The sequence below is a fragment of the Vigna unguiculata genome, chromosome 7, assembly GCF_037176805.1.
Source record: "Vigna unguiculata cultivar grain cowpea cultivar isolate G323 ecotype 2 chromosome 7, ASM3717680v1, whole genome shotgun sequence".
In the NCBI taxonomy this organism is placed as follows: Eukaryota; Viridiplantae; Streptophyta; class Magnoliopsida; order Fabales; family Fabaceae; genus Vigna; species Vigna unguiculata.
The window spans coordinates 13139550-13152225 of NC_140798.1; the positions used below are offsets into that span (position 1 = coordinate 13139550).

Consider the following 12676-nt stretch of genomic DNA (forward strand, 5'->3'; position numbering starts at 1 on the left):
TGGGATAAACATCTCTTTGTGCCGCACCAGTCACCGAGTCAATTCACCAACACTACGTTTACCGGTGCGATTCACTTTATTCATCCATTCTCTCTCACCCTAAACGCTCTCCGCATTAGGTTTTCACTTCTCCAGATCCAATTACGATGGCGGCGGCGTCGCGGCGGCTCCGGGACCTCCAATCACAGGCGGCGAACAAGATCTGCGTTGACTGCTCCCAGAAGAACCCGCAGTGGGCCTCCGTTTCGTACGGCGTCTTCATGTGTCTGGAGTGCTCCGGCAAGCACCGTGGCTTGGGCGTTCACATCTCCTTCGTCCGATCTGTCACCATGGACTCCTGGTCCGAAGTCCAGATCAAGAAAATGGAAGCTGGCGGCAACGATAAGCTCAACTCCTTCCTCGCTCAGTACTCCATCCCCAAGGAGACAGACATCGTCACTAAATACAACACCAACGCCGCCGCCGTCTACCGCGACCGGATCCAGGCCATCGCCGACGGCCGTCCATGGCGCGATCCGCCGGTAGTGAAGGAAAACCTCTCAGCAGGCAAGGGGAAGCCGCCGCTGACGCAGACACAGACGCGAAGAGCTAACGGGGGAGGATGGGACGATTGGGACAATGAGGGGAGTTCGGCGGACATCCGGAGCAGGTCAACCGGGGACTTCAGGAGCTTGAACGGCGCGGGTGCGCCTGCGAGGTCGAGGTCGACGGAGGACATCACGCGGTCCCAGCTGGAGGCGTCGGCGGCAAACAAGGAAAGCTTCTTCGCGAGGAAGATGGCGGAGAACGAGTCGCGGCCTGAGGGGCTTCCGCCGTCGCAGGGAGGGAAGTACGTAGGGTTCGGGTCCACTCCGCCGCCTCAGCGGAGGAACGATGCTCAAAACGATTATTTATCTGTCGTTTCGCAGGTGAATTGAATTGATTGAACGCCCCGGTTTTAGTTTGTTTTAAAAACTTGGTTCGTGTTATTTTGATGAGGAAGTATTTGATTGTAGGGTATTGGGAAATTGTCTTTGGTTGCTGCCTCTGCTGCTCAGTCTGCGGCTAATGTTGTTCAGGCTGGCACGAAGGAGATCACTTCAAAGGTATTCTGCTTCGTCTCTCTGCATTGTATTGTATGATTGTTGCCAATGAAGATTTTGTTTTTCTCTCACGAAGTGAAAGTTCTAAATTGCGGTTGCAGCTTGGTCGCTGTTACCATGCAATCCTTGATATTGCCGGAAATTGTGGCAAATGCTACCACAATTATGGCCTCAGACACTCTAAAACCCTACCAACAAATATGTTTGTTTATTTGGAATGTATGTTGAAGATGATCCAACCATGCATTCGATGTGTTACTTCTTCCGAAGTTAAACGTGGTGTATTTTGAACAAAAGGCACCCGCTTTATCCCCTTGACCTGCACGAATAAATAAACAAAGAAATGAGGCATAGATGATTTTCTTTTCTTTGTGTATATAGTTGGTATTGTTCTTATTAATTGAAAAGTTCATCTTGGTATATGAGCAGCATGAATAACAAACTATTTTTCATGTAATTTTGGTGCTTTCATTGAGTTTGGTGTCGTTTCTGAGGATTGCAAATAATAATTGGGCGGCTGAGATTGCCAAATGATGTCGATAGTGTTATATGAGATGGATGAAAACTGGTAAATGAGGTCTATAGGGAACAAAATCATCATTGCATTAGGATGTCCTATCCTCTCGCCACAGTCGAAAGGCTATTATTTCCTTGGGGCATATAAATATGATTCAAGTATGGGCAGTAAATTTTGTACTCCAGTCACATAAGTGTCTTAAACTATGATCCCCATACCCATCAAAAGGCAGCACACATTTGTATTAGTTATTGGGATGTAACAGCATTTTGCAATAGGCTACATATGTCGTTCTTGGCAAGTTTTGTGCTTCGGTTGACTGCGAGCATATCTGACTGTCACTTGTTCACAACTGCGGTCTTGAGGATGTGGGCCATCAATTTTCCTACTTTCTGACAAAAAACGTGTTCCAACAAGAATTTGTGGTTTAGGTTAATTAATTTATGCATGTGTCTCTCTTTTTCAGTTCATAATCAATTTCGTTAGTATCTATTCTACTCAAATTTTAACCAAATGGGCACATAGGAACCTTGATCGTGGTCCATTTACTGTTTGAAGTGTATGTTGATTTTTTATTGAGTATCAGATTTGTTATATTATATGTGGATGTGTAAGTTGTTGGAAATAGTAGACGGACAAATGAATTGCATTGCTGGTTCGAGAAACATTAAATCATTTATCTATCGATTCTGTTAGGCCAAGGAAATGTGCACATTCCTATCAGCTCATTTTATAGTCACTTTACCTATATGAAAATGTGTAAAATATTAAATAAGAGGTCAATGTTTCTTGCTTTTTATACAACCATGCAAAAAAATTTCCATTTTTTGTTAGCCCCAATAAGTCTGTATACTATTTGTTTCAGGTCAAGGAAGGTGGTTATGATCACAAGGTTAATGAAACTGTCACTGTTGTCACTCAAAAGACATCAGAGATTGGACAGAGGACTTGGGGCATAATGAAAGGAGTTATGGCCATGGCCTCCCAGAAGATCGAGGAGTACACTAAAGATGATACAAACTGGAAGACTGATAACTGGCAACGAAATGAGAGTGATAGAAATGGTTATTATCAGGATTTTAACCAACAGAACAAAGGCTCGAATTCTGCTCCTGGAAGAGAACAATCTTCATCAGGGCAATATAAAACTCATCGCTCAAGCTCTTTGGATGATTGGGATCACCGAGGTAGCAGGAAGGAAGAACCAGCTAAAGGATCAACTCCCTATTCATCAGGTGGGCAGTCTAGTACCTACAACTCTAGCTCTTGGGACGATTGGGAACAAACAGATTCTAGGAAGCAAGAACCAGCTAAAGGATCAGCTCCTCATAATAATGATGATTGGGCTGGCTGGGATATTGCCAAAGATGATGGATTTGATCATTTTTACCAAGGTGCGTCTAATAAGAAAGGTGTTGGTGTTGGTCATAATGGAAAATCGGATGGCACTTGGACAGAGGGAGGCTTTCTCTAAGGTCCGTACATTAGGCTTCATTATATCTCTCTCTGTAGACACGCGAAATTTTCACTCTCTTATATTTTCATGGCTTATACCTAGAAATGTATTGACTAAATCCCTTTTTCTCAAACTGATTCTTAATACCCCTTACAATCGTCTTTGAACCATTCTTGAGTACTTGAGAGCTTTCTGAATTGCTCAGATTACAATCTCGCTCACTTGGTTGTTGAACAATCGTCCCTCTTAACCCAGATTTGTACTGAACTTCGTAAGCTTCTAACGTATGCTTGTTTATGTGATTTGTGGAAAGGAGGGGACACGTTGAGCATGCTTACATTGAAATTATAATTGGCAGTTTTATCGTGTTTTTAGTATTGTTTTTCTTTTACGTATATTTTGTTTTATCACAGATTTGAAGTATATAATTTGAAACAGATTATAATTTGTTATCCTTCTTGACCAGGGTTAATTGGACTTGTACCAGTTTCACGATTGTTTCTTCCTTGACAAAAGATTGTAGTTTCGTATTGAACGCAGGCACAGGCCAAAGAGGGGTGCCGCACATGATAATCAACTGTGAAGGTTATTATATTTTTAGCAACTCTCTTTTCCCCTTTCTTTCATATACCCTTTTCCCCTTTGTAATTTTTTTCATGTATAATTTTTTGGGAGACTAAGTTGGAGATTTAGAATTCAAAAGAAACGGCTAATCGCCTAAGTGTCAATTCTTAGAGAACTATTACTTGCCAAGTGTGATTAAAACATGATTGTGAATTTGTGACAAGGAAATTTCAGAAATGTTTTTGATTTATTAATTTCACTAATATTTTTATTTCCTCCATATTGAGTGCCCATCCCTCGCCTGTTTTATAATTCCAATGCTAAATTAAGGTATTCTTTTGTTTTCTGTTTTTTCTCTTTAACCTCGTTTTTTTTTATCGGAACAGTATTTGGTCGAAGGGATTCATCATTATTTATGCAAAGTAAAAGAAATTGTCAATGATAAAAATAACTTATATTAAAGCATTTTTTTCTTATCTTTCTCGTAAGATGAGAAAGCAGTTTATTTAATTTGCTTTTCAAAGAAAATTAAAGGATAAAAAAATGGAACGAAGAATATATAAAATACAAGTTGATTTAAGTTATATATATTTAAATAATGATATTTTGACTATTTTTTTATTTATTTTTAATTTATTATTTCAATCATTATCTCCTATATTGTTTGAATATTGTTTAAATTAAAAATAGTTGCGGATAAAAGGAACTAATTTTCTTTTATAAATAGAAACAAAGGTCGACGTCTTTATTTATTACTTTATTAAGATATCGAGGAACTTTATTGAGGAACTTTCTTCGATGTCGTTTAGACTATTCTATACTTTGTTAGATAAAAACTATTTTTTATTTAACTAAATAATTAATTTTAAAAAAACTTTTGATTGTAAAATAATACTTTTTAAAAATAAGCTACATAATTTTTACAAAATTATATATATTTTTATATTGTATTATTTAATATTATTTTTCAAAATTATATACAATTTTAAAAGTGTATATATCTTTAAAATAATATTATTTTAATATAATAAAAATGTGAATACACTGGTTTTGCACCACAACAAAAGAACACTTGCTAAACTAAAAAAAGAAAAACGGTCTCTACATCAATTAGATGTATGAACTTTACAATTAAAAAAATATTGAGTTTGAAGTTGACTCGTTTAATTTAATTCTTAATTTTTTGAAAATCTTCTCAAATTATTTTACAAATTTAATGATATAACGTTTAAAATATTTTAAATTAATATATTTATAAAAAATATTTACAACTTTTTATCAGAAATTTTTTCGTTAATCTTTCTTATTAATACAACTCAATATTTAACTCATTTAAATAATCAAATAATAAAAATTAAAATTTATTTATTTAACTTAAAGGAATGAGTAATCAACAAATTTAAAACTAATCATTCATAAAATAGCTTCATTCATTTTTACCCTTCATCCTTTCAATAATACGAAAGAACACTATATAAACACTACGATTTTATAATAATTTACTTTGTAAATGTAAGATTTGAAAAATAAAAAGTAAGAACGGAAAGTAGGTTTCAAGAGCACTTTTTTTCTCATTCATAGAGATGGCAAATAAACCCGTGTCCGTGGGTATCACCCGAACCCGTCCCCGTTTTGACGGGGAATTCCCGCTTTGACTGGGTATGGGTATGGGTATGGGTAATACCCGAAATTTTCAACTGGGGATGGGGATGGGGATATATATATACCCGCCCAAATACCCGTCCCCGCTTAAATTACTAAACTATTTATAATTTATTAAATAATCTAAAAAATATATATAAATAAATAATATATTTACACATAAAATATAATATAATATAATATAATATAATATAATATAATATAGTATATATACATATAAATAAAATATACTTATATATATATATATATATATATATATTTACACATATACATGTAATATAATATAATATAATATAATATAATATAATATACATATAATATATATACATAATAATATAATATAATATATATAATATATACATATAAAACAAATTAATCATTTAACTAGTGAGATCTTTTATAAACAAATTTATAACATGACAAATTTATAAAAATTTAAAAGAAATATATATATATATATATATATATATATAAGCATAAAATATCTACGCATATACATATAATATATATACATAATAATATAATATATATTATTATATTTATATTATTATATAATATAATATAATATATACTTAAAATAAATATATATCTATAAAAAATATATATATATATATATATATATATATATATATATATATATATAAACATAAGATATCCACACGTATAATATATATACATAGTAATAATAATATAATATATAATATAATATAATATATATAAATAATTATATATATATATATATATATATATATAAACATAAGATATCCACACATATAATATATATACATAGTAATATAATATATAATATAATATAATATAATATATATATATATATATATAACATATTTCTCATTCTCTTTGTTTTTTGTTATACACTTTGTTTACTCTCTCAATTGTCTGGTTTGTTTTTCAAGATTTAATTTTGAAGGTAATTTTTCTTCTTCTTATTACATAATTTTTACTCTCTGTACATGGTTATGTTCAAATAGGTGTTCCTCAATTTCATTCTATGAAATAATTTTTAGGTTACACATTTTATTATCTTTATTTATTTATTTATTTTCATGAAAATGTTTGACTCTTATTTTGTAGCTCTTCTTTTTGTTACTTTGGTTATACACTTTTTTACTCTCTTTTAATTGTTTGGCTTGTTCTTTAAGGTTTAAGCAGATCTTCAAGGTACTTTTCCTTTTATCATAATCTTAATTATACATTTTTTTTCCGTTATGTTATGTTCAAATGGATATTCTCAAATTTGGGTCACACATTTAATTATCTTTACTCCTTTATGATAATTTTATTTATTATTTATTTTTTGTTTCATGATAATGTTTAATTCTCAATTTTAAGTGCTCAATTGCATAAATCCTTAATTTAATTCAAGATCAAAAGATGAAGAATCTATGTTTAAATTTGAATTATTATTAATTTAATTTTGTTATTTGTGCTATTTCGTTTAAGTGGTATAATATAAATTTTTAATAGTATAAAAAATATTTGAAATATTTTTAAACTTGATTATTGGTTTTCCTTTTATATTTTGTTAAAAAAGAAATTAACCTTTTTACTTTGTTTGATTTTTTTTTGTTACGTATGTTAGTTTCTAGAGAAAATGAGCACAGGAGATCAAGATTTGCAGGTACCAAGTCCACCACAGTGTTCACAACAACCAACTCCCTTTCAAAGTTCCAATAATGACAGTCAATCTCCATTGAATCCATCTACGCAAACACCTTCAGAAGTTCATGATGAAATACATTCAACAACACAAGTAGAGCCTGAGAAAGGGAAATTGAAAAGTGTTGTGTGGGAACACTTTGAAAAGATAAAAGTTGATGGAAAATACAAAGCTAAATGTAACTATTGCAAGAAACTGCTTGGTGGAGAAACAAAGAATGGAACAAAGCACTTGCACCATCATACAAACATATGTATTCAAAAGAAGGCTTTAGCAAAAGGAAAAGGGGGACAAAAAACACTTTTTTCTAAGATTTCAAGTGGCAAAAAGGAATTGGCTTGTGGAGCTTATAATGAAGAAAATGCCAAGAGGGAACTTGCAACAATGATTATATTGCATGAATATCCATTGTCAATAGTGGACCATATTGGTTTTATTAGATTCGTGACAACAATTCAACCATTATTTCAACTTCCTTCACGAAATACGATAAAGAGATACTCGGCATCTATGAACATGAAAAACAAGTTGTTATGAAGTTGATAGATACAAATAAAGGAAGAATAGCAATTACATCGGATATGTGGACTGCAAGCAATCAAAAGAAAGGGTATATGTCTATCACAGCTCACTATATTGATGACAATTGGACATTGCAAAATATAATTTTGAGGTACACCTTTTTTAATTTATAAATTTTCCAGTAATTTTTTTTATGCACCTCTAGAAAGATTATATGTCTTACAAAATATTGCTTAATTTATAGGTTCATTTATGTTCCCGCACCTCACACAGCTGATCGACTTTGCAATGTATTAGTTGATTGTTTGTTCGATTGGAATATTGATACAAAATTGTCTACTATCACTTTAGACAACTGCAGCACAAATGATAGCATGATTGAAAAAATTAAGGATAAGTTGAAGTTGGACACACTCATTAAGAAAGGGTCTTTGCTTCATATGCGTTGTTCAACACATATCCTTAATTTGATTGTGAAAGAAGGGTTAGTCGTCCTAAAAGAAGGGGTGGAAAAAATTCGAGAAAGTGTAGCATATTGGACAGCAACTCCTAAAAGAATGGAAAAATTTGAGGAAACAGCTAGACAATTGCGAATTTCTTTCACTAAAAAGTTAAGTTTGGATTGCCCAACTAGATGGAATTCTACTTACAAGATGCTTGATATTGCCATATGTTATAAGGATGTGTTTTTTAGGTTAAAGCAACGTGAAGCTCAATACACTTCTTTGCCAACTGATATGCAGTGGGAATTTGCAAAGGATGTTTGTCGAAGGCTAAAATTATTTAATGACATCACAAAAATCATTTCTGGCTCCAAATACCCAACTGCCAACATCTTTTTCCCAAAGATTTGTGAGATCAAGATTGCAATAAATGATTGGGTTAAATCTCCTAAGATAACCATTCAAAATATGGCAATACAAATGTTAAAGAAATTTGAAAGTTACTGGAGTGTTATTCATGATATATTGGCAATTGCTTCAGTTTTAGATCCAAGGTACAAGATGGACATGTTAGAATATTATTTTTATAAATTGTATGGTAATGATTTTGATCTGAAACTTAGTAGGATTCGTCAAATGTGCTATGATTTGGTTTTGGAATATCAATCAAAAAAGAATGAAACTTCTTCTTATAGAGCTACATCATTGGAGTTGGGAAAGGATGTTGATAATGATGCGAATGAATTTTTAGAGTTTATGGCAAAAAAGAAAAAATCTAGAACTACAGTTATGAAAACAGAGTTGGATTATTACTTGGAAGAAGATAATTTGCCGGTTACACAAGAATTTGATATCCTATCATGGTGGAAAACAAATGGGTTAAAGTTTCCAACCCTTCAAGCAATTGCAAGGGATGTTTTAGCTATTCCAATAACAACTGTAGCTTCTGAATCTGCTTTTAGTACTGGTGGTCAGATATTAACTTCTCACCGTAGTCGACTTCATCATATTACTATAGAGGCTTTGATGTGTACAAGAAGTTGGATATGGAACTCAAACCATCTAGGTAAGTTACTCAAATTTATTAATATTTTTTGTTAGTATTTTTTGTGAATTCTCATCTAATATTCTACATTTGGTGTTTGTAGGTGTTAAAAAATTAAAAGGAAAAGATGTTCTCATGAGTGAAAATGAATCTGATGAAGAAGGTACATTATATTCTAGTAATTAAAATTTTCAATTTCAATTATTATATCATATCTAATTTTTCATTTTTTTTTCTATGTGTAGGTGGATCGAATGCAAATGAAACCACTGATCATTTGTAAAATTAATAAATATTTTGGTTATTATAAAATTTTAGTAATGTGTAATTTTTTAGCTTTTATATAATTATTTGAATTTTATTTAGTTGTTATTTGATACTTTAATTTGAGATTTATACTATTATAATATTTTTCTTAATATTTGACATCATGAAAATCAAAAAGAGTATGTTATTTTAATATTGAATATTTTGATAGTATCATGATTCCGTTGGTGTGATTTTTAAATTTTTTTTATAAAAAATATTTAATTGATATATGGAACAATAAAAAAATGGGTATGGGTATGGGTATAAGAAAATACCCGTTACCCGGTGGGGATGGGGATGGGTCAAAAGTTGTATACCCGTTGGGTTTGGGGATGGGGATGGGGATGAATTTTTATTATGGGGATGGGGATGGGATCATGATACCCGTACCCGCCCCGCCCCGTTGCCATCCCTACTCATCCATAATCACTTTACTTTTGTTTTCTTTGTTGGCTTCCTCTAAAATTATTTTTCCTTTTTCTTTAAGATATCTTTTCCATGCATTATCTATTTTAGAATTTGTTGTAACTAAAGATTCAAATATTTATTCTAATGAATCAGATTTCATCGTGAGGTCCGTTGAGAAAAATATATTATATATTACATTATGAAATATTACATTATGAAATTTCGTCAAAGTATCTTCAAATTTTGAGATAATTTTCATGTTTTCTATCATACCTTCCTTCTTAAAGTGAAGTTGTTCTTAACTTCATACTTATATCAAATGGAGATAAAAATAAAAGATAAAAACGAAAAAAATATCAAAAGCTATTCCAAATATCAAAAGATATTCAAAAATATCAAAAGATATAAAAAGATATCCAAAATATCAAAAAGATATTCAAAAATATCAAAATATATAGAAAGATATCCAAAAATATCAAAAGTTATCAAAGATAACAAAAGATATCAAAAATATCAAAAAGATAATAAAGATATCAAAAGATAATAAAAGATGAAAAAAAGATAAGCTAAATCATTTCCATAATTAATAAATTTAATTATATAAATTATTCTTTAATTATATGATCTTCATGTCCTTTTAGTGCTCAAGATAGTCCTCTACCATACCCTCCTTCCTAAAGTGAAGTTGTCCACAACTTTGTGATACCTGAAGATTCATTCACATTTGTATTGGATCAAGAAATAATTTGTTGTCATACCCTCTTTCCTGTAGAAAATTTATCCTCAAATTTGTGCGACTTGAAAAATACTTTTTTCCTTAGGTTTGGTAGTGTTAAAACTAGCTCATTCCTTCTTAAAAGTTCTCCTTATCTTGTTTTCGACTTGATCAATCATTCATCATTCTCTCCCATTTGGAGAGAATTCGATACAAATTCCAAAATATCCTACACACAAAATTTCCCTCTTTTCTCTTTCTCTCTTTTCTTTCTTTCTTTTCTCTCTCTCTCTCTCTCTCTCTCTCTCTCTCTCTTTTCTTTCTCTTTTCTCTTCTCTTTCTCTCTTTTCTATATCTTCTTTGTTTCTCTTTTCTTTTTCTCTTATTTCTTTTACTTCTCTCTCTATAAGTGCATATTTCTCTTGTGTAAGTTGTTGCAATTTGGGAAGAACCTTTTTTTTCTAATAAGGCAGTACAAAACTATCCCTCATAGCTACCTTCAATAGCTCCCATGAAAGAATTGGTAATCTTCTTCTTCTAATTATATCCATGTTGACTTGATTCCACTAATTCATTGCAAGGCCTTCAAACTCCAATGTAGCCATCAGGACTTTATCTTCATTCTTATAATTGTGTGAGTTAAAAATATGATCAACCTTCATCTCCCATACAAGGTAGGCTTCTGAAACACTTACTCCATTGAACTTGGGAATTATGCTCTTCTTTTTCATCTGATCTCTTTTAGGTAGTTGATTTTCCTTTCCATCATGAATTAGTCTACTTCTTGTTGATCTGAAATTGAATTCCTATTCCCTCCTAGAGTTGTAATTATCCATTTCTCCTGAATTATCTTACCTCTCCTGGTTGTTACAGCATACTCATCCTCGTCACGATGGAAAGAATGCATTTATTCCTCTCATCTTGCTCTTCCTCTGCATACTTCTTCCAATCATGTACTGATATCTTCATTAGCTTTCTGAAGCCTATCCATGTTTAATTGGTTTTGCATGATTTGGGTATTGATTCTTTTAAGTGTTGCCATGACTGTTGCAGTTTTCGGTGAATGAGGAGCTTCATTTTGTGTAGAAGTCATATCTTGTAAAATAGTTAGTAAAATAATAGAAATTATTAAAATCTCACCACTCGCTTTTTCTTGAATGTACTCTCTTGTCTTTTACGACTCAAATTCTCTTTAGTGTTTGGCCAAGACTCTCTTAGCTTAAAAAAAGAGTAAACAATTAGTGTGAAAATTGTTACGAAATCCAAGCTTGATTTAAGAGGTCCAAGAAAACACAAACTTCTAAACAAAAAATTTTACGAATTTTAAAGACACAAAAACAATAAAAGCTAGACACAATAAAAAGGACTACCAAAAGAATTTTATTTAAAAAACGCAGAGACATTTAGATATTGATTAGAAAAACAATTTTAGCACATAAACAAATATTGTAGCATATAAAGTTGTTGGACTTTTTGAACTTTTCTTTTCGTTATATATATATATATATATATATATATATATATATATATATATATATATATATATATATATATATATATATATATATATATATATATACATATATATATATATATATATATATTTGCTCTTAGTTTTGCAGTCACAACATAAAAATTAAAATATAAGATAAAAGAAGAAATCCAAACGAGAACCTTGCTCTAATACCAAAATGATACGATCGTTACCAAAATGATGACGATCTTTTTTTACTTTGGATTTCTTCTGTAAACAAACAATGTAAGATGCCACAATCTAGCAAATTGATAAGTCCAAGGAAGATCCACCATAAAGAGGTTCCTCTTTGATGAGAATCGATAATAAAGACGCCACAATCAATCAGATTGATAAGTCTACAGAAGGTTCACCACAAAGATCTTTGTCTTTGATAACAACCAAATAATATTGATGTCACAAAGATCCCAGTCTTTGATAAGTCAAAGAAAATTCGCCACAAAGATCTATGTCTTTTATAGGAACCTTGAGGACAACTTCGCTTTAGGAAGGAGGGTATGATAGAGGACTATCTCCGACATTAGAAGGACATGAAGACATGAAGATCATACAATTAAAGAATAATTTATATAATTAAATTTAATTATGTAAATGGTCCAACTTATCTTTAAAACACAAGAATTAAAATAAAAAACCGTCATTGAAACAATGCCCTTCAAAACCCAAAATAATTAGTCGAAACACAAAAACACAAAAACAAATAATTTTTACGAATCAAATGCAGAAATACTCCATTTGAAG

The 12676-nt window shown here is 31.4% G+C and overlaps 1 protein-coding gene across 1 annotated transcript; it reads left to right on the forward strand.

Annotated features, from left to right (window-relative positions):
* On the forward strand, positions 1–3869 carry LOC114191496 (putative ADP-ribosylation factor GTPase-activating protein AGD6). Its single transcript, XM_028080682.2, has 4 exons — positions 1–908; positions 996–1085; positions 2465–3074; positions 3522–3869. The coding sequence occupies exons 1-3, from the start codon at positions 147–149 to the stop codon at positions 3071–3073; spliced, it is 1461 nt and encodes a 486-aa protein (XP_027936483.2). The 5' UTR covers positions 1–146; the 3' UTR covers position 3074; positions 3522–3869.
* The last annotated feature ends 8807 nt before the right edge of the window (positions 3870–12676 follow it).

Excerpts from the sequence above, each read along its gene's own strand:
- LOC114191496 (XM_028080682.2), top strand. The coding sequence starts at position 147 with ATGGCGGCGGCGTCGCGGCGGCTCCGGGACCTCCAATCACAGGCGGCG. Across the intron at positions 909-995 it reads ATTTATCTGTCGTTTCGCAG|GGTATTGGGAAATTGTCTTT; the intron begins GTGAATTGAATT and ends ATTTGATTGTAG. Across the intron at positions 1,086-2,464 it reads CGAAGGAGATCACTTCAAAG|GTCAAGGAAGGTGGTTATGA; the intron begins GTATTCTGCTTC and ends TATTTGTTTCAG.